Raw genomic sequence first — 23,627 nt, forward strand, 5'->3', positions numbered from 1 at the left:
TGAAAGTAGATTGAGACTTACTTTATTTTCCCATTTTATTTAATCTTTTCTCTTCAGCTGACATGTACAACGAAATATCATTGTACCTAAAACTAACTTCTAAGGCCCATATCTGGAAGTAAAGCAGAGGAAAATAGGTTAGGGCAAGGGGCACCTGCCTCGTGACATCATAGTGCCATGTAGGTATGGCAAAGTAAGTAATAATGGTTTTTTTTAAATACAATTATGTATATGCTTCAACAAATCAAATATTCAATTGATCCATACTTAGCGACACGCGCCTAAAATCGCCTTTTCTGCGCAAATGCATTAATATGATTTTAATAAGGCAGAACCGTAGATAATATTGCGTTGGACGCGCTCGACACAGCGGGGTGACTGAGAAGGGTAACTAAAGATACTATTGGGGACGGCATGCAATTTATTGTCAAGATTTTTAATATCAAAATATGAAATGCTTTATCATTGTCTTTGCCGACCGTCTGATATTACTACTATAGTAGATAGGTACATAACCCAGACTATTGCGAGTATAATAAATCTGTTTGTTTTTTTTAACGTTATACGGCTGAATCCGTTTTCATAAAATTTTGCAGAAAGTTTGTACCTCATGGAAACCAATACAGGCTGGAGATTAAATGGTGAGGGCTCTCACTCAAGCACCAAAAAAAACAGGTTAAAGATTTCATCTAAGTAGTTAAAAAATAACGATATTAAGGTAGATCACATATTGACATATTTTCACGCAAATAATAATGAAACCACAAACTATATTAAATCATTTATTATCCAAATATATTATGTACAGTGACTGTGGAATACTACATGGTGGCCTGAGAGTCGTCTCCGTGCGACAGCTGGCCAGAGTCCCTCAGTTCCCTGGCCTGGCGCGAGTGTCAGGAACCTTCCTTCACTTTGCCGTTCTCCGTCGCTTTTGTGGTGATACGCTCCATTACTTCGTGGTTGTATGTTGAGTGAAGCATCAGGCCGAGGACTCCGGCTCTAAAGAGAAAAATAATGTAAGAATGTGTTTGCATGCCATTAAAATTTTAAAATTATCCCATCTCCCTTCCCAAGTTAATGCTCTGTATATTATATGGGTAAATAGATTTGTTGCAGTTTTTTGACGTTGACGCTAGTTTAGAGAGACACAAAGACGACCTAAGAATGTAGTAACGTATATAATTTAAGTGTAATGTTAAACCACAAGTCACCTCCATCATTTGAATCTGTACTTTTTAATCAATAACTTTTTAACGCGACAGCAAATAGTGTGTAATATTCCATTTATTTTTTATGTAAACTCTAGAAATCCAAAGATCCACCGTTATTAATAGGATGTAACATACCTAGACGCCATAGCAAGTCGAATACTCCTCTCTTGTTCAACCAACTCATCAAGTTTCAGCCATTGCCTGACTCTCTCCATGTCAATCTCGGCTCTCCGTAACTTCTCCCACTGGTAATGTTTCAAGCACGACTTCTTAGGAGCTCGGCAGAACTCCCCCGTCGGCTCGAACACGTTGCGGACTAGTGGACAACCGCATACGTCTGAATCACCCACTTTTGGGTCTTTGAAGTGTTCAGGACACATTACCTAGAAGAAATAATGATTAATTTAATTGAGATTTCTGTTTTAAGTGCTTTTTATAGAAGGAGTTGCTGTTTTTTGAACAATTGTTTGGTCAAGTTAATAAAGATATTGTTATCACACAAAAAATAGTCTAAACTGTTTGCTATATTTTTTTTTCGTAACCCATTATTGTCCCACTGCAGGGCAAGGGTCTCCTCTCAAACGAGGGAGAGGGGTAAGGCCTTGAGTCTACCACGCCAAGTGCGAGTTGGGGGTATTAAACAAATTTTTAGGCATGCAAGGTTTTCTTCACGATATATGTATGTTCTGCTATTTATTAGAAAATTTTAATTTATACCAAAAAGAAAACCAGATTTTTACAACACTATAATCATTTTCAACATAAACTATACGAAGCAAGTTTGTCAAAAAAGCATCGTGAAATCTCTTGGTTATCAAACAGAATTCACATACAGACACATAAATAAATGTAATAAAACACTACATACCCTCAATCTCTTACAATAAGTAGCGTTAACAGGATTATAATAGTCACAGAACATGCTCTGTCCGTCAATACGCGTGCGGTGCCTGCTGCCGAACGACGCCTGCGCCTCGTACTTCACGAAGCACTTCTCCATGTGTTTGACGGCCGTACGCGAGTGGATCTCGTGGCCGCAGGTGATGCAGTACATTGAGGTCTCGTCGTCCGCGTCCTGGGGGCAAAGTTTTATACTATAGCACTTTGGACTAGTTAAGAGATTTGACTCAAAAAATACCGTAGATGTATGACTGGCTTTATATCATCTTTGAAAAGTCTTTCAGAAGATCAAGAATTGAGTGACCAATGTGCATGAGGGACGCATATTAAATTGAATTTCTCAGCATCAAATTATTTTACTCGAGAAATACTTTTGATTCCATTTTTGATTATATTTTTGATTTACAATAAATTCTCTATCAAAACGTCAATATATTTCTCAGATTACAATAAATTTGAATCAGATGTATTGGCTTTTATTCCTAAGTACCTGCAGTTCCAACAAAATTAGTCAAAGTCCATATTAGAATAATAATATGAAAAGTCTTCTTACCTTGTCATCAGTATGTACAATAGTAGCATTCTTAGCTCTAGCGACGAGCGCGTCTAGATCCTGGTGTTGTTTGTCCAGCGCTCGCAGTGCGGCCTGCGCACGCGCCAGTCCGTTACGTACCACTTCTAGTGCTTTACGGTTCTTTTGTTCCGCCACGCAAGTTGAGAGCGACCACTCTTGGATACGTTGAGGCAGCACCTAGGCAAAAAATAAAAAATGCAATTTTTATGAATAATCAAACTAAAAATTGATGTTCAAGTCCAGTGTCAAAGTTGTTTTGCTAAAACGTTCGGCAGGGTTTGGTTGATATTTAGAATCTACGTTATTATAATTTTGATGTTGTTCAAACACACAAAATTAGAGGGTTACTGAGCTTCTAGGAAATTTGTAGATAGCATCATCTACAAGAATGTTTTTCTTTACAACAATTACATTCACAGGCTCAATATCAGAGTCAAAAGTATAGGTAGTACAGCCTCAACGAGACCTTTTTTAAAATTGACAAATTAAAAACGTCTGAGTTCACAACATTCACACATCACTGCTATATAGTCTAACAGTTCATTTTTTTAACAAAGTAACTCTTCTCGTCTAAAACAAACGCCTACCAACTGTCGTAAATTTACCTGATATATCCTAGCAGTGGCCAGTCTCATCCCACACTGAGCGGAACAGTACTTGGAGTTGTACTGCGCGGCGCGCGTGCACTGCGGGCCGTAACATTGGCGCGGAGTCGCCGTCTGCAAGTGAGCGAGGGACTCCTCGGGAGAGTGCTCGCCGCGCTCGTGATGCTTCTTCTTAACTCGGTTGCTGCTGCTGCAGGGATAAGAAGACAATATTTGAGGTATTCGTATTGAGACAAAGATATTTATCCTAGTCATCTAAGCGTTTCCTGAGCTAGCGACAACATGAAGCGACGTTAACCAATGCTTAACAAGCTTAGGCTTGTGTTAACATAAGTAGCTTGCTTAGAGCTCTCGTTTGTGTATGATCATAGTATGACTTCTAAACACAATAAATGGGAGGATATGAAGCACTGCTACAAATAACGAAAGATGTAGGTAAGTACACGTAATACATGCAATTTTTTGTCCCACTTTACACAAAGAAAACCATTACTAATGGACAGACTAAGATAAAAAAGGCTTATGGAATTACTCGGAAAAGGCCCGAAAAACGAGTAATATTCAGAGTTATAAAAGAAGAGACAGTTTTTATAACAAACTATTAAAACTATATACATATATATCATACCATGTTAAGACTTGAACAAAGTGTGCTGAGAAAGTACCTAACTAGCTAACTCACTGAGACTTAAACTAAAGCAATCAAAAAAATATAGTAAAATAACTTACCTAGATTGTCTTGAAGGCTTCTTACTCTTGATACAAATCCTCATTTTACATTTCAACTTCATCTTGTTAGCACTGCCATACTTGTACATGTTCTCACAGGAGTCGCAACTGTAACATTCATAACGAGTGTTGTGGCACTGAACAAAAGTGTTTAGACACGCACATCATAATACAATGGTGTATCATAATATTTATATTCCGTGCATGGCTGTTGAGATAAGCTGTATTGTGAGTCATATATATGATACTGTATACTTTACAGTTGTTGTAAGATTACTGTATTTTACATTTCATAGAGTGAGATGTTTTATTATATTTGAAAGTAAAGTAAATTTTAGTGTAAGGTACATTGTCATTTACAGAGTGTAATTGCTAAGAAATATGGCCAAATTAATAACCTTTTATTTTGAGGATGGTTAAAATGGGATTAGCACAATAGGATTTGTGACACAGGTTTTGTGATTTTGATTTTCAGGTTTGACATTTCTGTCCAGGTAAATTTGCTAGTGGGCAGAAAATGTGGAAATTATATGCCTGCAGGACTATGTATGTATTGTTTAGTCCAAAAAAAAAACATTATTTTAACTGGTTTTAAAACTAGTTTTAGAAAATTCAGTGCCATTAGTTATTTGAAGTCTCTAAGCAACTGATACTAAATTGTTAGATAGTTTTTAAAGATTTGGTACTTTCTATGAAAATTAAATATAACAAGTATTTCCACATCTTTTGCTCATTATCAGTGATCATCTGACTCAATCCGTCAAGTATCTAGATAATGTTAAACTATACAAAAAGAGAGACTAATTGTTCTTGATATTTTGAAAAGTTATAATTAACGCTTACTGTCCACAGTCATGTAATTGCAGACATCCCGGGCAGTCTCCACAACCATCTTTAGTGCTTGGTCTTTTAGACGACTTGTTCTCCGAGTGGTCCTTCTCTTTACGCTTCTTCTTTCTGTCATCTCGGGCTACAAATAGACACAATATAAACATCTGTGGATCAATAGTAAAACTACATTGTATGAGTTTTAGATGTGAATAAAAAGATTATTTTTTACAATTACTACTCTTATTAACAGTTACTAAATTAATTAAAATATCAAAGCCAGTCTTGTGCCATGCAACGTCAGAAATGGTATCAAGCAGACAGACAACATAATAATTATTATTTACGTAGGGTATTTAAAACTGGTTTTGTACCAATTTCTCCATCATTCTCTCTCTTCTGTGGTCTAAATCTAGTTTTAAGTGTAGGGTCATCTTCCCGACACCGGTCACAAAAATAGTTTTTAATATATTTAGCTTCTCTTTCAGAAATATTGATGCAGTCACCGTGGTACCACTCTTCGCAAGCGTCGCATGCTCTGAAAATAAACAATTTTCAATGTCAACAAACAAGCAATTGGAGAAGAATAATATTAAAATTGATGAATATTTCAAGGTTAAATACAGTAAAATGTATTTCTTCAAGTCCAAGGATGTTTAAAGAACAAGAAGTTATTGTAAAAGGTAGTTTAAACCGGGTCAAAGCCCTCATCGATCTTACATCATGAAACGCGAACTGTCCGAAGAACGACATATACAGTACGCTTGTCCCGCTTGATTTAGCAACGTCGTGATCTTGGACTGCCGCTCAGGCAGATCGAATTGCTTCGCTATATCAGCTTTCTGTAAAAAAAATCAGCGTGAGATACAAAATCATCATAAAAAAGACATAAAACTTTATGCCTTGACTACTTACACTTTGTTTATGTCTTTTATCGCTCATTTTAACGTCGAAATATTTGCTCTAGTAAACAACAAGTAGAAAGCTTTTTATAGTAGCTAAATTGTGAAAAATGTAGTCACAGATATACGAAAACAACCATTTTCGTGATTTTTATTTTTTTGCGTTGCGTTTGACCATAGAGATTTGACATTAAACATAGAATTGATACCACAGAGAACATAACTCTCGAACTTTCTTGTCTTTGACCATAATGCTATTTATTGATATCTTTACAGATGGTAACCTTGTAAATTGATCCATAACTAGTAAATAAAATAAATAAATATTATTGGACAACTCACACACGGTCATTTGATTCCAAACTAAGCAGAGCTTGTTCTATGGTAACCAAATAACTGATAAACATACTTATATACTTCTAAATATATACTTATATAGATAAATTGACAACCAGGCTCAGAACAAATACTCGTGCTCATCACACAAAGATTTGTCCCGGGTAGGATTCGAACCCACCACACGCGGCGCTACGGTTGTTGCGGCGAGGTGACCGCTTAAACCACTGCGCCAAACGTGCAGTTAAACTAGTTTATGTATAAATTATTATATTACGACAATCAAAACTTCCACGACGTAATAAGATAAGCATTGTAGTTAATAATAAAAATGTAATAACCAAGTATATCGATTGTGATACTGGTTAAAAGAATAATAAATTAAACGCAATGTCTTTAAAAAAGTAAGACAGCAATTGTCATCAGTTACCATAGCAACGGAGATTGTTTATTGTTTGAGGTTATAAAATATTGACTATTCAGTGCAGAGTGCGTTCTTATCGAATTTAGAGAAAAGTGGTAATAAGCAATGGAAGATTTAGATACTCCTCAAGTAATTACGCACATAGAGCACAACATTAATCATTCCATCTTCGACTGTAAATGGGTTCCCTGTTCGGCCAAGTTTGTTGTTATTGGTTCTATTCCGAAAGGAAGTGGTACTCTAGAGGTATTTGAGATAAATTCGGGTGAAATTCGTAAGATAAAGGAGATTGAGAGACCTAATTCCTTCAAATGTGGGACATTTGGAGCCAGCAGCGACGTTGAAAGAAGATTGGCTACTGGTGACTTCAAAGGAACTTTAGAAATATGGTTAGTGCTACCCTAAAAACAGAAGTTATATTACCCTGTTATAGTGTTGTTATGTATTATAAATCAAGTAGTTTAAGTTTAATTTTCCTTAGTTCAGTGGATATACCACTGAACTAAGGAAAATTAATATCGCCTGAATGTTTTCTTTCAGGGATTTAGAGAAAAGTTGCCAGGTCTACATAACAAAAGAACATGCAGATATTATAAACTCCATAGATGGAATGGGAGGCAACACAGTCAACTGTGGAGCACCTGAAATTGTCACTGGAAGCAGAGATGGTAAGCAATTTATAGTTTCAATTTAAACTTCATCCAGATTAGTTAAATCATCACCTAACTATTTATCTACCAATAATACTTATCTACCCCTTTCCTTACTAAGGAATAAAAGGATACAAAGATAAGGGAAACGTGTTTCTATTTAGTCATTGTAAAAGTTTATTTTAATGTCAGTCAGTATACACTTTGTAGGTGTAAACTTCTCTCAAGTAGCATCCCATAATCCCATATGGTGAAATATGTAGACATGAATTTCAATCAAAAATATGAGTTAATCGCTTCATCAAATAATTTTATCTTTTAATATTTCAGGTACAGTCAAAGTTTGGGACCCTCGCCAGAGAGGGAAGCCAGTTGCCAACATGCAACCAGTAAAAGGTGAAGCAAAGCGCGACTGTTGGTGCGTAGCTTTCGGTAACTCGTTCAATGATGCAGAGAGGATCGTCGTCGCGGGATACGATAACGGCGATCTGAAAATGTTCGATTTACGCACTATGTCGCTTAGATGGGAGTGTAATCTGAAAAATGGAGTAAGTTCGTATATCGTTGCCGGCATGTGCCGAAGTAATTTTCATTGTTTCTAAGGTCATTACAATGCCTGTTTTCGACCTGGCCGCGCCTGGTACTGGCTAGTACTCGTAAGATATTAAACGTTTTATTTATATACCTACTCTGTTTTGTTTATCCAGGTATGTTCTGTAGAATTCGATCGTAAAGACATTCCAATGAATAAGCTTGTAGCGACTACACTAGAGGGGAAATTCCATGTGTTTGATGTGAGAACACAAAACCCTAGCAAAGGATTTGCTCAAGTAAGTTCAGAATAACTTTATTTATTCACTCATTAAACGTTAAATAATGGTGATTTTTACTGAATCAATCCATAAAACTATATATAATTTGTGCAGGTGCTTGAAAATGCTATCAAGAGCGGAACCATATGGGTAGCGCGACACGTTCCTCAAAATCGAGACATATTCATAACGTGTGCAGGCAACGGTCAGGTTTCCCTCTGGAAATAGTAAGTATAACTTTTGACATACCACACACAACTTCCATTAGGGATTTGTGTCTACCTAGTCCTCGTACAAGAATATACCACTCAAATCGTATTCTTTCAGTGAATACCCAGAAAACCGGTACCATGTAGACGCCCAAGGCGTGGCGTGTGGGATTGCAGGCAAGCTTAAACGTCTTCAACGCATGGTCATCAGCTCTCAGCCGATCAACGCTCTCGAATGGAACAAGGACCATCTCGGACTAGCCGTCGCCACCGCCTACGACCAGTATGTTAGAATTCTAGTCACTACTAAACTAAATATGCAATAAACAGTGCTATGATTATATTTTGTAAGAAATGTACCGCACTAGATGCTTTCTAGTTCGTATTGCTGTGTGAGTGAGTGCCTTGTGTTATTGATGCGGATATTTATAATAAAGTATTTTATAGTATAATCCAGTTTTTTCTCTAATGGTGGTTCCTAGTACTCATTAACCTAAATTCTTATTTAATCCTGAAAGAGATAGTCAAGAAATAAAACAAGCAGTCAATTTTCTAACTAAAAGAGCGCTTTATTGTTAGCCCTAAAACTTAGGTACAGATTATAAATAAAATTAAGGCTAGCATTCAGTTCTTATGACCACTAATAAATTTCAAGTTGGATCGTTCACTTCACACTAAAGTCGTGTCGTACTCGCCTCGTTGCACTGCGCGGTAAACAAAGTTGCCGATAGCTGTGGAATTTTATCTCGCCATGCTCACGACTTCAGAATGTCGCGACGAATAGTCGACATAAAAGCGTGACTGACTACATTCTTCACATAACATCATTCTAACCAAAATAATCCTAATTAATCCAAAACACTTAGTAAGGAAACGCAACATTATAACACAGACATTACAGCTACATAACTTATATGGTCCAATATTCTGTAGCTTTATGGTTCTTAATTATGCGACCATACTAAAAATAAAATAAAATCATATATCATATGATGGCTGATAACATTCCTACGCTGATTTTAAACGACTACGTTATATCGACTCTTTAAATAAGCATTCATTTTTTTACCAAAATCTTACATTATTCTAAAACAATCATGTGTGACCCGCTTGCGTTTGTAACAGTACACAATATCAGCTGGACAACACATAGTTTTCTTTGTCTTGTAGATTACCACTCGAAGGCAATAATGTTACGTGTAATCCCTAACTAGTGAATCCGAATTCGATTGTACAAAAACTAAATTTTCATACTCCGTAAGCTAACGATCACTACTTCTATAAAACTTACATTATTTATACATTCTCAAGTATGATGGACTTACTTAAACTTCGATCTGATTCCGTCATCAAATCGGATTTACGTTTAAGGAATCTTGAGATCGCGGTCAAGCTGACGATGCAGCCGGATCTGCTTCACGATATAAATCACATACAGTCAACTGCAAAAATGCGACGTTTGTCAAAATCTGATACCCCGGTCCTTGAATTTACTTATTCAATTAGTCATGGCGGTCAGTTAAGTCTTGTATGTCTGCCTAATTCTGCAGTTGTCTGTACGGCAACATTTCTCACAGCATTTGATTTGTAACATCGTGCGATGTCGTTACTTTATATTTACTCATAACAGCCAGTTAATGCAGAACATTCCACTCAAGTACAAATGTCTCTAAATACAACAATCCATTGTTTATATCATATAATATAGCTGATGTAACTGAACATCGTGTTAAAAATAAAGAACTGCTTATGTTCTATTTATCCGTATATACTTTACATTACATTTATATCCAAGATGATAACCTGTCAAATAAGAAATGAGACCATATTGAAATGAAACTTTGAATCTTATTAAACACAATATATCAATTTCGGGCGATTGCTTATTCGAGCGTATTCGATGACTAATGTTCTGAATGTTCAATCAATTTGAACGAGAACTGTTTATGTAACAAAATACGCTTGAGTTGAAACCCATTCTTACACAGCAAAATAATCAATTGCAATTTTTCTTTAAAGAGACTGACGATCAATTTATTTGCTCTTATAAGCGAGCAATTGATGTGTCAATCTGTATTGAAAGTTGCAATTCATCATTTTGCAGCACTTGTTTGAAGCTAACACGAGTTAAGGCCTGTTCACACACAAAAAGGACATTAGGACAAAACCATGCTATCTTTACAGCGACCTTTGAATGATAGAAACTAGTTAGTCAATTGTCAATGTCCTATTGTCCAGTTTTGTGTGTGCAGTTGTTAAGTAACTATTTCTACCGCTAAAAGGCTGGCTCATACTTAACTATGAAACATGTCACACGCTACGGAAAATCCAACATAAATTACTTAACTACAGTGTATAGAAATGAACATACATTGAATATTTACATCCTTACAATAATAGGGCTGGTACCACACTATCAATGTTCATTGTTCAATAAGAACTCGTTTTCTTATTCCATCGTACAATAGTTATTATATTTCTTCGTCTTTATTTTGCCTAGTATTTCGAGCTGAATACAAAAATATAAGGTTTATTTAGCTTGCCTCAAATTTTAGACATAAATAAGCACTCGTTCTCGATACGTTTGAAATTACATAATGTAGCCGAGTTGTAGACCGCGGCATTAGAATTTTCACCGTTTAACATTCGTCATACATGTTTGATAGTGTAATACCAAATAAAAAGCACAGGTGGATAAAAATATTGAGAGGCATGTGCAATCAAAATTATTATAAACTAGATAAGTTTCAAACGAAACCTCTATTAAATAATTCAGTTCATTCATAATTACAACAATTATTAAATCTATCAATAAACTCAGCGGAGCAATATACAAAGCTTTTAAATATTTTTTGTTATTTCCTGAATTTTCTTTCGCCGCACCTCAATCGTCGGTCGAACAAATAAATATTTATATTTATCGCAATTTTATATTCTTTAACATACAGACAGCGAACATACACTTACGAACGTAAACACAAATCGCATACACATTATAATTCCGATCCGTCGCGATCCGCAATTCATAGACTATCTTTAATATTCGATGATATAACATATCATTATTTTATTAACCGAAACGAATATAAATAAGTGAAGGAATCGCATGTAATCATATAAATAATAGTAACGGTGTAACTGTAGTCGATCACAGTATGACGCAAACGATGAAGATGAAGGCGCTCGCCACAGAGAGTGAGATTCGTCCGCAGAAGCGTGCGCGCGTGACGTCACGAGCGGTGACGTCACGCGCGCTGACGTCACGCCGCGGCGCCTCGCGCGGAGGCACGCGCTGTGACGCACACGGCTAGGGATCTCGCCGGCGACCTGCGCGGGAGATATACCATTATTATCTATGTATTAGGAACACATATCAAAAATTAGGAAGACCCTTTATGTTCTAGCATGTAGTAGCTGTAGTAGTTTTTGGGTCGATGTTTATAGTTGTATAATTATGTAATGCGGTATGTTACCTGTGCGCAAGTAGTGGAGATTCAGTCGAGGTTGTCCTGGAAGATGAGGCGCACGTAGCCGGGCGAGCCCTGCAGCGGCGCGGCGCAGAACGGGCAGATCGCGTGGAAACCGTTAGTGCCATGCGGGATGTCCACGCTTGCCCAGTATCTACACAATAAACATTATTTGTTAGAAATAAGGCCAATTGTTGCTTTCTGTTACTATACGTTTCTGGAAGCTTGGATTCATCTTTTTTACAAGAAAATTCGGTAATATGATGCATAATGAACAAGCATTCGTCATCGTCATTTTCAGGGTAAGGTCTATGAAGTCCGGGCAGAGGAAGAGTCAAAATTGTATTTAAGCATCGAGATTATCATCGTCTTTTCAATGATGGTCTATAAACGTAGACGTAGTTCTTAACACTTTTTGGAATCCGGTATGTGGTGCGTTTGTGACGATCCTTTTTTCTAATATTACTATCGAATAGTTATTTATATTATTTGTATAGTATAGTTTGGTGCTGGGCTTCTACCTACTAGATCCAAAAGTATAGTTCAGATTTACTTACTTGACAGTTCGTTCAGAAGCCATATGTCCGCACGGGTTGAAAGCGTAAGTGGGCGGTCCTGCGTCGACGTAGAACGCGGGTTCGATGCCCATGCACACACGCACCACCGGGCCCGCCGTCAGACACATCGGACAACGTCGGACGCCTGTCTCACTACCTTCCGCGCCCCACGAGTGCTCTCCTACAAACATAAAAACAAATTTATTATAAAAATTGCAACAATACTCTACTTTTTCGGTACTCTACTTGTTAAAAATGAATCTTTTGTTTATATTGCACCATTTCGCGTCATAATATGAGCAATGCACTCAAAATGTCTGTCTATATATATCAATGATATTGATGTATTAAATTATGAGTCAACATCGAACATTGAACTGCCAACTCGATCGATGGTTACCAATTGCTGTGTTGACAACATCAAGAATTTGTAATTATCGAGACCTACGATGTATAAATATATTATCTGAATATAAGACAAATAAGTTTACAGTTTACTTAAGAAGTGACATTTTGAAATATTTTCAAACATTAATGTGCTACTTTATCCATAAATTTCGCTATCAAACACTGGTCCGTCATTCGTATAACTGGCCCTTAATATAATAAATATTTGAATAACTACATTAACGTGCTCACGATGCTATAGTTTTGTCGACATTTGCCGACGAAAGCGTCGTGAGCACTTTAAGATTTGTCGAGTATAGCCGACCGAGATGGTCAAAGGGTTAAAAACAAACCAATTTGACTGTATCTTTGGCAACTGTAGATTTCAATTAAACTAACCGCCATTGTCAAGTATCGACTGGTAGAACATTATAACTAACTAATGCTCAAAAGTTAGTAATTACCTTGCACATGTCCGCAGTTAAGATACACGTAGGGTTGGTTGAGGTCCTGGTGCGCGGAGGACAGCTTGCGCGGTATCACCAGCGTGTTCAGGCCCACGGGACACTGCGGCCGCCCGGCGTTCAGCTCGTCCACTAACGCTTCTAGATCACGCTTTGTCTGTCAATAAATAAACATTAAGTTAATAAGTGTACAAACATAATATCACGCCTCCGATACGGTTAGGCAGAGGCCAAAGAACGCCACTTGGTACAATTCTCAGAAACGTCCCTTGCCTCATCTTGTCTCACAGGATCGCCGGTTACGAGTCTAGGGCGCCCCCTACTGGCATAGTAAGTATGTATGTTTTAGTACTGAAATTCGAAAAAGCAGATCTCTATCTATCATGATATAAAGCATTTTTGAAATAAGTAACATCAGTCAGATCATTTGTATAGAACGCGAAACAATTTGATGAAGTGAGAAGGTAATCATTTAAAAAATCTGTAAAAAATGTTACAGCTATCTTTTTACACCCGAGCCTTTTATACCCGAAAATGTAGAAACACAATATCGCTTATCGTTATTAAGAATATTGTTCCTATGTAGTGCTAAAGAACATAACATAGATTCGAGGTACTACAAAGAACCGAAAAGAAAATTAACAATGGAAATAGTACAAAGTGTTAGTTATTAATGGAAAATACGTACACGAGTAGGTACTTGAATGTTTAATTAAAATAATGATTCAGTTGCCGCCTTGCCGACTTTGTTGTATCAGTGTCTACTTGAGATAACTTATGTAATCATTTTACTTTCTATTGCGACAATAGGCGTCATAATCTTAAATGGAATATTAATAGGTTTCTATAATAAAATGTGCGTATCATTTTCGTTATTCACTTTCCTTCCTCTTTATAAAGTCCCAACCCGGCTTCGTCCGAATTACATCCAGTTAACTTTTGCAGATTATACACTAAAGCCCTTCTCCCATTACGATACGCCCGCGCGACTCTAGTCTCGGAGACTAGTCGCCACGAAGTATCTCACATACATTTGTATGGAGACTCTCACATTACGATACTGGTATTCTACGCGTTCGCGACTAGTCTCGCGATACCCGCCGTGTTGGTCGCTTGTGCGTCGCGTCTCGCGTAGACATGCGCTTAACATGTTCGGGAGCGGATTGAACATGGAATCATTCATTTCCTAATTGGAACTATGTTCAGGAAACATGTTCGCGGAACTATATAGTTCCACCACGTTTCAAGTTTGACAGAATCTAACATTTGATAATATAGGTAGTTCCTCAGTTCCTCACAGCTCCTAGGTGCTATAGAAACTGTGAGAAATTGAGAACTGCTTTATAGTTTATACATTATTTGTTACTGTATAAATGTAGACAAAAATATCCCTTGATTTACCTTCATACTTTACACAGGCTTAGGACTGTCAACCAAGAGATAAAATATAAAAAATATGCAATCTACAGTTTTGACTTTCCTACGATTTTATTACCTATAATAATATGTATAGATTGAAAACGAGTTTGCACAAATGATGAATTTAGTAACTTTTAAGTTGCATAATATGCGAGCATCGGGTAGCGAACATGTATCTAACTAGTATTATACTCGAGTATCGTACCCTACAAGTATCGTAATGGGAGAAGGGCCTTAAACCTTCCTCGACTAACACTGTATTTCGTATAACATATATTATAAAGATGCGTTCAGTAGATTTTTAGTTTATCGCAAACTGACAGATGCGGCATGAGGACTTAATTTTGTATTTTATTGTGTCGTGATTAAGTCGGTGATTGCTTATAGTCATGTTTTCAAAGCGTATGTTTTATAAAGTATTCTTACCTAGGCGCCTTATTTAACTTTGTCATAAAGAGTTCAATGATTTCAACAAACAGGCAACAATACTAAGAACTGTTAATAAAATATTGTTATTCTTACCCTTAACTAAAAAATGTCAAACAACCTAGTTTTTTGTTAATAAAAAATGAGTCCTTATCATTTTGTTCCGATAATAAAAAAATACGCTCGAAAGAAATAATTTAATATTAGGATGTGATTAATCTCGACAGTATTTATTTTTTTGAGTAACTTATCAACTATCCTATAGTGTCAATCTAAGTTTGTAATATTATTGCGTGTTACCGTGATAGGTAACATTCGACTAACAACATTAAACTCGTCCTCACCGGATGCACTTAGCATTTCGTCCTAGACCCAATCTCTAAACGTTAGTACGAAGGTGATCGGAACTGGCAACTATCCAATAACTACAAGTTATTACAGGATATTGATGGAGGGCTAATAAATTGGCTTCCTATTTACTTTATGACCTAATATGGTTAATACCTAGTTTGATTAAAGTTAATTAATTAGTACTGGCTAAATTCAAATTCGAAATATCTTCTATTTCGTTAAAAATCGTACAAAGCACTTCAAATTTTAGTCATATATAGAGAAGATACCCTTGCCCAGCAGTGGGTCAGCAACGGGTTTTAAAAAAATGTTCTGACCTTGATTTTTTGTTAACATTTATTTCGTGCGTTTATTCTCGAGACTGGAATCACGAAATTTCGGATTCTATTTTTAAGTCAAACACCCTTTTGTAAAATTATCAGCAGTAGTTCAGTGATTGGTTAATGACAACTATTATTATAGGAAACTGTTATGTTTATATTTACTCGTATTATACACCTCTTCTTTCGAGGAAAAACTTTAGTAGGGATAAACAATTCTCTTACCGGTGAATTTTTCAGTCCTTCAGCACTCCTCCATAGCAGCGTTGCGCCGCATAAGTCTATCATAGTACCGTCCCTCAGAACATTTGTCTCCGCTTGGCAAGGTAAGCCCTGCAAACACAATACAACATTATACCAACAAAAATCTATAAAACCCGCACATGGAATAAATAAATTGTTGATATTTATACGATAGAGGAATACGGACAGGTTTCCCACGGTTTATTACTTGAAATTCCGTACATATTCGATACCTCAAGAATGTATTGACATTTGACACGCGGCACATGGCCGCCTTCTCGATTATTCTATGGCTAAATGTAGTTACGTAAATAAATGGGGTCTTTTCCGATCGGTATTGGGATATATGATATGTTTTCCTTTGTTATTTAATAGCATATTAAGGGTTATATTTCTCCCTGTAATTTGTGCTTTGTTTTATTCTCCCCTACGCGCTAATTAGCGCTAATTGTGGAGGCCTTTCGGGAAGTCTCATGTTAAGGGGGGTACTTTTGTGGTCACCGTGTAGGTAACGCATGGATACATTCGATGAGGGTGTTCTGCGTAGCGACCGCATGCGGGTTGATTAATGCACTGGTATAGCACATGTCTCGACATAAGGTAACCCTTTTACCCTCACAACTTTGTAAAGATCGTTGACCCTACTCAAACTTAGCGAAGCAAGTACTTTTCTAAAACGTCACACTAGTAAAACCAGAAATTTTAATTCGCTGTCATTATAATATCTTCCACTAATTCTTTCATCTGTCAAAAATAGAGTCGTATTTTTCACTGGAATGAAAACAACTCATACGGTCCTTATCTTCTTATGCAAAGGTGTCATCATGCAAAATGGTTTTAACTAATCATATGCAATAGATCAAATGGTGATTAGTACCTTCTGTTGTGCAGAGCGGCTCTCCCGAAGCGAGAACACGGCGCCACCGACAGAGGTCTCGCGCCACGGGCCGCACGTGGCGCTGCCTCCGCAGAAATCGCCGCGCGGGTGCATGATCAGCACACCGTTTGTCGTTAGACCATCGATTTCGTGATTCTCTGTCCATTTTGTCGCTTTTTCCTGGAATTGCGAAAAACTTATAAGTACCAACACACAAATACAAAACTGTATACGATAGACTGTCAAGGGCAAGATATAAGTACTTACACATTAAATATACCAAAACACTTGGTCATCTTACACTGTCAAGGGCACGGATACCCCTTTTTAAACGGTTACAGTTGCTATTATAAAGGTTACCGTCTTACTGGTCACCGGCGAATTAAATAAAAACGTAGGGGATAATACAAAGGATCAGAAGGTCGAAGAACAAGGACTATAGGGGCCTCCGTATCCACCCCAAAGATAACATACTTGACCGGCTTGATGTTTCAAGGTTTTATCTCTATCATACTGAGAAGGTACCATATACTGACAGCGAGATAGTGCTTATTAGAATAACAAGGTAACGACCTCATAGGTAAGAAGAGCTGGTTTATTACAACTGAACAAAAGAGTATTTTGTGTATTTTAGAAGTCACGATCCCAGACACGAGACCGAAATAATTCTTCAAATTGGTCCCCATACAAAAGTGTATTTATTGAAGGCAATTTGTCTGCGAACCCATTTTGACGTCAAAAGACTGCTATTACGGAACAATAATTATACCCATTCATTGAGATTATAATATATCGCCGCCGAAAACTCTCATTTAAGTCCCGAAGGTTGAAAGCATTAAAAAAATTGTCAAAACTTTGTCTTTGTGGAAATATGGCTGTATCTAAGTGGAAACTCATTGTGAGCAAATTGCGAGTAAATCGTTCGCATTACGAGTACATTTACGTGACGGGCTCACGAGCCGAGCGTCAGAACCGCCTACGGATTACGTCAGGACCGTCAAATACACAAGTTTGTATAGTAGATATTATTTATCTTAACTAAGGAACGTTAATAAACAGGACTGACGTAATTGCCGAGCGTTTCCCAGGAATCAAAACTTCGTCGAAATATTTCGAGGGTTTCAGTAGCTGGCTTCTATTTGGAAGTATTTTTACCCTGAAGTTGTTGAAGAGAATTTACTTGGAAATGTAAAGAATTTCAGTAAATAAGGAAGGATAAATAATAAGGAATCGTAAAGGACAGTGAGGAATGTGTCAATTTCCTTTTGAAATAATAATAAATATTCATCACTTTTGTAATGAACTTTTGGATTCCTGGTCGGTGTCTGGTGTTGACCGCCTTCAGAGACAGTGAGTCTTGTTGTAAAACAAGAAGAAACAATATAAAATCAACTTACCCCTAGAAATATATTCCTTGAGGAGTCAAAGCCAGCTGCGTAAATGCGACAATTGTTGACATCGTTGCGATCAGATATAATACGGCACGCGAACCGTGATATTGTACTCTGAAGCACTTTTGTGTCGCCGCTCTTGTCGCCGGCTACTGTGTCCATCACCACGAAGTCGATAGGTGACTCTGATGATCTACCGATCTGTGGACAACGAAAATAATTATAAGCTTTTTTACATTTTTGACTGCTTCCGTGGCGCAATGGTTTAAGTACTGGATCGATCCCCACACGAAAAAAATATTTGTGCGACCCACAAATAGTAGATTTGTGTCCGCTGTTCGTATGTTTGTAATAAATCCCCGCGACACTAGAGCAATTGTTAGTGCGGGAGATGTTTTTAAAAAAAACCTACGAAATACAAAATTAAGTTACTAAGATCCCGATAAGAAGAGAATAGTGCCAAAGGTTTATTTTTTTATTTTAGGGAAATACTCTACCACAGTCAACAGTAAAAATGGCGACATGATAGGTAGTTAAATATTAGCACCCCTTTCAATTTACCGCTTGGGAACTCCACTCATTCATTCATTTGGTAAAACCCAATACACATATCAAGTATTCAAGTACCTATATAAACAATACAACAAAATATAGTTAAAAATAATACTGAAAGATATTTTTTCATTAAATAAACCGATAAATCAGTACACGATGGGGAAAACCCAGTTTGATAAAATGACAAAATAAGACAGTATTTACCTACGACTGATAAGTGTCTGTTACTTCGACAACTCGTGGAAATGTTATCTGTTATATACGTCACGGGTTTAACGTGAAGCTTTACACGTGTTTCAAGAAGTTAAGTACATCATGCCTGTATTTCCCACGGCTTGAAGGTCTCTACCTTGTCTGATAGTTGTTAGAAAATCCTTAGTCATAAGAAGACTGAATTTGTAACTTATGTGTTGCTTGAGAGTGCAGACCCATTTTGCGATACACAGGTTGCATCAGATGTGGTCACAAAATTTCAATGAAAATCATATCACTATGCAGCTTTGTATAGTTATAATTAATACATATAATATGCAAAACAAACTTAAACAGGAAAAACATAACAGATTCTTTGAATTAGGAAATAACCCATTAATATAAGGAAGGAAGGAAGAAGTGGTACAAAATCGACAATATCAAAATGGAAAGGTGATTTCGACCATGATTGAGCACGGCGCTTAGCGATTAGTTCCTCAGCAACAGCCCCCAAGTTGAGAGGTGTGAAGGCTGGGTTACGTCACCCGTTCCGAAGAATGGTTGAAGCGCTCTGATTGCTCATGACGAGAAGCGTTCAAACCTCCTGTCAAGTGCTCCCCGATGCACCGAGGCCGACGGAAATCGTGTTATTGAAATTAATATTTAAAACATTTTTTATCTTCACAATGTAATATTTCTTCTGGATTGAGGCTACTAAGAATTTACCTCGTATAATATTAAAGAATTCAGTCTTACATAATCAAGTATATCTACTTAATAAAGTATCATATTAACTTAAAAGCTATTAAATTATTATCTTCAACCTACCCCTTAGTTCCCAGAACTGTTATGCTAAAACGAATTTCATGGAAAACCAATATCTGGGTTCGTGAACCTACTTACTTTGTAGTCAGTTAAGTACCAATATTTCAATGACTTATGAGGCTATTTTGTTCTAGTGACTCCACCATCCTCTTTACTTGCACGAATGCTTGCGACTCTTTAGCAACGGTCGTCGACTCCGACACAGTTGCGTCCATCAAACAATTATTGGAAAATTTACGAGTAATTTTTACGTAAAAACATTAGCATACTGCCGTTATTATATTAGCCTTTGTTTATCGTAAAACAACACATTTTAGTTGATTACTCGTCACATTTCTAGTTTGGCAATCATGTAACGTGTTGCAAGCGCCAACTGGGACGTCACTATTATTTTATTTTTATCCAACGCTGCTGAAAAAGATTGTCTTCATTTTACGTTGATTTCAGATTTGAAACTCGCTGAAAATGTTTCAAGGAACCGCAATCTCGCAACCATTTCTTAATTTTCTAATAGGAATCTCGAAATTTAATTTTACACAGTGTTGGTCAACGATGTTGGTCTAATTAACTTTTAGTCACTTTACTGGATACGTTAAAACTCGAGCATGTGTGAAACCGTGCTCACTCACTCAAATAACTTAGTAACACATTATCTGGATGGGATAATCATTGAAGTGCGATAATTTAAATGACAAAATTATCGTTCATCTTACCATTTAAACCATTTATTTTTGTTACATAAAATAAAACTTAGCATAACTTAGTATCTAGTCAATACATCAAAATTTATATGTAACAACCCAACTACACTTACCCAAATTCTTAGTAATGTAATATTGCACGTCTTTACCTATAAAATTTGTCATTATTTAATTGGGTATCTAAATCGTTCGCCTTTTTAAAAAAACTGTCATAAAATATTACTTTACAATGAGTAGTTTACAGATAGTCTAGTAAAAGGCAGAGTTAGACGAGATATCGTAATTTCTTGTGCTTCTTGGCATTCTTGGTATATTTCCTTCCTGATACAAACTATGAACGCCTATTTCAGGAGTTCACCAAACTGCAACTCCTAAAGGGGAACGCCGAGAGCCAGACAATGGCATTCTATTTCTAGGCAATTGTCGCCTGTGACGTCACATGCACCGCATTCACCAATCAACAAGAATTGCGTTAATTGAGTGTTACGCTTGCAGTAATAAGTGGCTGTGGGGTGTTCTGGTATAAGAATGCAGATTAGCGTGATCGACGCCGCATTGCTGATGTTGGGTAACTGGAGGCGAGTAGCGAGGCGCGAGGCGTTTGCGTCACGAACCAGACGCCGCCGTCGCCGCATACATTACGGCCCTGCATTATGCACTTGTGAAATTAACTTTATGACAATCGATCCGCTGACCTTTGGCCCCAAGGTTGCTTAGAATGTGTGTCTTCGGTGAACTTTTAGCGCAATTTCTTGTCCTTTCAGAATAAGTGAGCAGCTGCTAAAATGGGTCTTTCAACATATTGCCCAAATTATGTGCCGATGGAATGCTACACGTCACAGAAAAATCTATCTAACCTTTAGAAGCTTAGATCTCCAACTGTGATACGAAACATGTTTTGACATGGAGCTAATTCTGGTGATTACCTAAAAGGAAATAAATGTGAAATAACTAGCATCAGCATAAACGAAACTGATGACTCTTGAAATACCTATTACAAAATGATTGCTATTCTCTGCGAGCAACTGGCTAGAACATCATTACGCCAATTTGTCATGTCTAAATTCAATCAGAGTAACACTAAACCCATTGCGCAACGACAGCTGCGTCTAGGTTACAATTGAGCGACTCTGAATAATATTTTTTCCTGCAAACCACAGAATTGGATCAGTGAGCGTGACGAGAAAATGAAGATGGTTGAGATTACACTATCCGGTTACTACTCCGTTATGTACCCACAACTTGTGTGACTTGTCCAGTGCGTATCCTTACCGAGACCAATCTAATCGAGCTATGGTTAAATATTAACCAAAACAATCGATAATTACATCTTGTGCAAAGAGATAAGGACCCTGTCACGCACGAGTCTCGGTCGTATTTCGAATGTGTATTGTTGTTAAGCGCCTGTAATTGCGTAGCCATTTCAAAATAATGTTCCGCCGTCGGTAACGTTATCCCACAGGTATGCAATAAAGTAACTGTACACGTAAATGTGAAGTATTTGGGTAAAATGTTAATATATTCTACGTAAGCCGAAGTGATTTTAATTTACAGTGTACATTTTGATTGTATGTACAGCTACAACGCGCACGCGGTTATGAAAATTACAGTTCTTCAGTGCTAACAATCCAGTTATTCTTGCAAGTGAATAACATAATCATTATAATTTTTAATTAATCCAGTTTGTGATTGTATAATTGTAACGTAAGCAAGATGCGGAAGCAAAATAGAGGATCGTGACTAACATCTTCTAAATTCTAGATTTCTTTTAGAAATGTTGCAAAAGCCTGTAACAGTACACAATAGGCCTACTTCCTATTAGAAACATAAAGATAGCAATGGATATGATACTACGATAAAATATTTTAACTTTGAATTAATCTAGATATAGGTAGTCGTTTATGTGAGACCAGACATGCAGTATGCTGCCAGCGACATTGCGTCAGTAGACACAGGCAATATTTATTATTATCAGCTGTAACATTAGAAGGTCTAACACGGCACATGTACGTATGCAAGTAACGCAGTGGCTGTAACCGATATACTGACCGCAGCTACATAAACAACAGATATAATATCTTAAGCGATATAGTAATTACAATCCAATATAGTAATTAATGTCAATAAAAGGAAAAACGGAACAAAATATCTTGTTAAAAAATAATTAAGAGCGTTGTAAATTTTCCATTGATCTGTTGCAATCGTTAACAAAGGTGCTTGAATAGAATTATGTTCTAAGTGGTTCTATTCTAGTAAGAAAAGATCCTTTCGAGTCGTTTAGTCCTTAGAGTCCATTGTGACCGGCGCGTGCTGCATCCCGAAGATTGCCATTTGAAAGGGGAATTCGATTTGCTTCTGGCAATAGCTATTTCCTCTATTACTGTTGTTGGTAGAAACTAGATTCCAAAAACGTTGTCGAATAATAAAAGTCAAATTTGACAAAGTTAAAAAAATAAAGATACTTCCAGAATTACTACGGGGCAGTGGCGAAGGGTCATTTTTTATAAAAGGTAAGCCGGAGCTATAAGTCATTGTGTAGGTATAGTACCTACCTACATATTATGTACATCGTAAGAATGCCGACGTAAAAGTAGCGTATTACTGCATAATAACAATATGAGAGTATTATCTACATTCGACTACAGTCTCTTATTTCTCTCTCTACAGACTAATAATACATAGGTACTTACCATGTGCTACCTAATCATGCTTGTTTTGTAGTAAGTTACTCTGTCTTCAGTAGTAACACGTAGGTAACACAACAGCACATATTTAAGATAACGTATATCGAACGATTGATGATTGTCTCGCACTGGTTGTTTAATAACATATTATACAAGCAATTTAGAATGTATTCATCAACAATAAAATATCAAACACATTATGGATAAACGCAGAACACTTTTATAGAAATGAGTTTAACCTATAAATCTTGACAAAATGAAAATTTACTCTAATAGAAACATGCAAAACAATTACTGTTTAATATACTGATACATTCACAATTATGCACAAACACATTTATAAAGGAATAATGTTGTGATAAATACAAATATTCTAATTTGTTATAGAGCGCGCGAAAGATGTAAACAAACATGACCTAATGTCAAACTGGAGAAAATATAATACTTATGCAGGATTCTTAGCTTATATTTCGCTATCTCGCTCTTGCACGCGGCTCGCGCTGCGACAGAAACATGCGTAAGATCATGCGCTGTAGCGCGAGGCAACCCGCTCTTCCTCCGGCTTGCTCGCCACTATGCAGCGCG

General features: G+C 36.9%; 3 protein-coding genes across 4 annotated transcripts in view; 1 reads left to right on the top strand and 2 right to left on the bottom strand.

The window, feature by feature from the left end:
• Positions 1–769: 769 nt before the first annotated feature.
• LOC142981055 (CXXC-type zinc finger protein 1-like) lies at positions 770–5,958 on the bottom strand. Of its 2 annotated transcripts, none has more exons than XM_076126715.1 (10): positions 5,766–5,958; positions 5,571–5,692; positions 5,198–5,388; positions 4,866–4,992; positions 4,023–4,130; positions 3,294–3,483; positions 2,668–2,865; positions 2,083–2,289; positions 1,350–1,597; positions 770–1,002 (listed from the first exon to the last, which is right to left on the bottom strand). In XM_076126715.1, the coding sequence occupies exons 1-10, from the start codon at positions 5,790–5,792 to the stop codon at positions 897–899; spliced, it is 1,524 nt and encodes a 507-aa protein (XP_075982830.1). In that variant the 5' UTR covers positions 5,793–5,958; the 3' UTR covers positions 770–896. The 2 variants fall into 2 exon arrangements, with proteins under 2 accessions (XP_075982830.1, XP_075982831.1); XM_076126716.1 differs by having other exon boundaries at positions 5,225–5,388; positions 5,766–5,957.
• Positions 5,959–6,368: 410 nt separating this feature from the next.
• Positions 6,369–8,627, top strand: Wdr92 (dynein axonemal assembly factor 10). Its single transcript, XM_076126717.1, has 6 exons — positions 6,369–6,901; positions 7,053–7,180; positions 7,493–7,710; positions 7,870–7,992; positions 8,089–8,201; positions 8,302–8,627. Exons 1-6 carry the CDS (start codon positions 6,618–6,620, stop codon positions 8,507–8,509), a joined length of 1,074 nt encoding a protein of 357 aa, XP_075982832.1. The 5' UTR covers positions 6,369–6,617; the 3' UTR covers positions 8,510–8,627.
• A 100-nt stretch (positions 8,628–8,727) lies between these two features.
• Positions 8,728–23,627, bottom strand: part of Pli (E3 ubiquitin-protein ligase pellino) — a 49,703-nt gene continuing 34,803 nt past the window's right edge. Inside the window, exons 4-10 of the mRNA XM_076126448.1 lie at positions 18,092–18,286; positions 16,695–16,874; positions 15,800–15,907; positions 13,059–13,215; positions 12,208–12,388; positions 11,657–11,804; positions 8,728–11,510 (exon numbers count right to left, since the gene is read on the bottom strand). Of these exons, the coding sequence (XP_075982563.1) occupies positions 11,678–11,804; positions 12,208–12,388; positions 13,059–13,215; positions 15,800–15,907; positions 16,695–16,874; positions 18,092–18,286 (948 nt within the window). The 3' untranslated portion in view covers positions 8,728–11,510; positions 11,657–11,677. The remainder of the gene's footprint in view (positions 11,511–11,656; positions 11,805–12,207; positions 12,389–13,058; positions 13,216–15,799; positions 15,908–16,694; positions 16,875–18,091; positions 18,287–23,627) is intronic.

The sequence above is a fragment of the Anticarsia gemmatalis genome, chromosome 19 (assembly GCF_050436995.1).
Source record: "Anticarsia gemmatalis isolate Benzon Research Colony breed Stoneville strain chromosome 19, ilAntGemm2 primary, whole genome shotgun sequence".
Classification (NCBI taxonomy): domain Eukaryota; kingdom Metazoa; phylum Arthropoda; class Insecta; order Lepidoptera; family Erebidae; genus Anticarsia; species Anticarsia gemmatalis.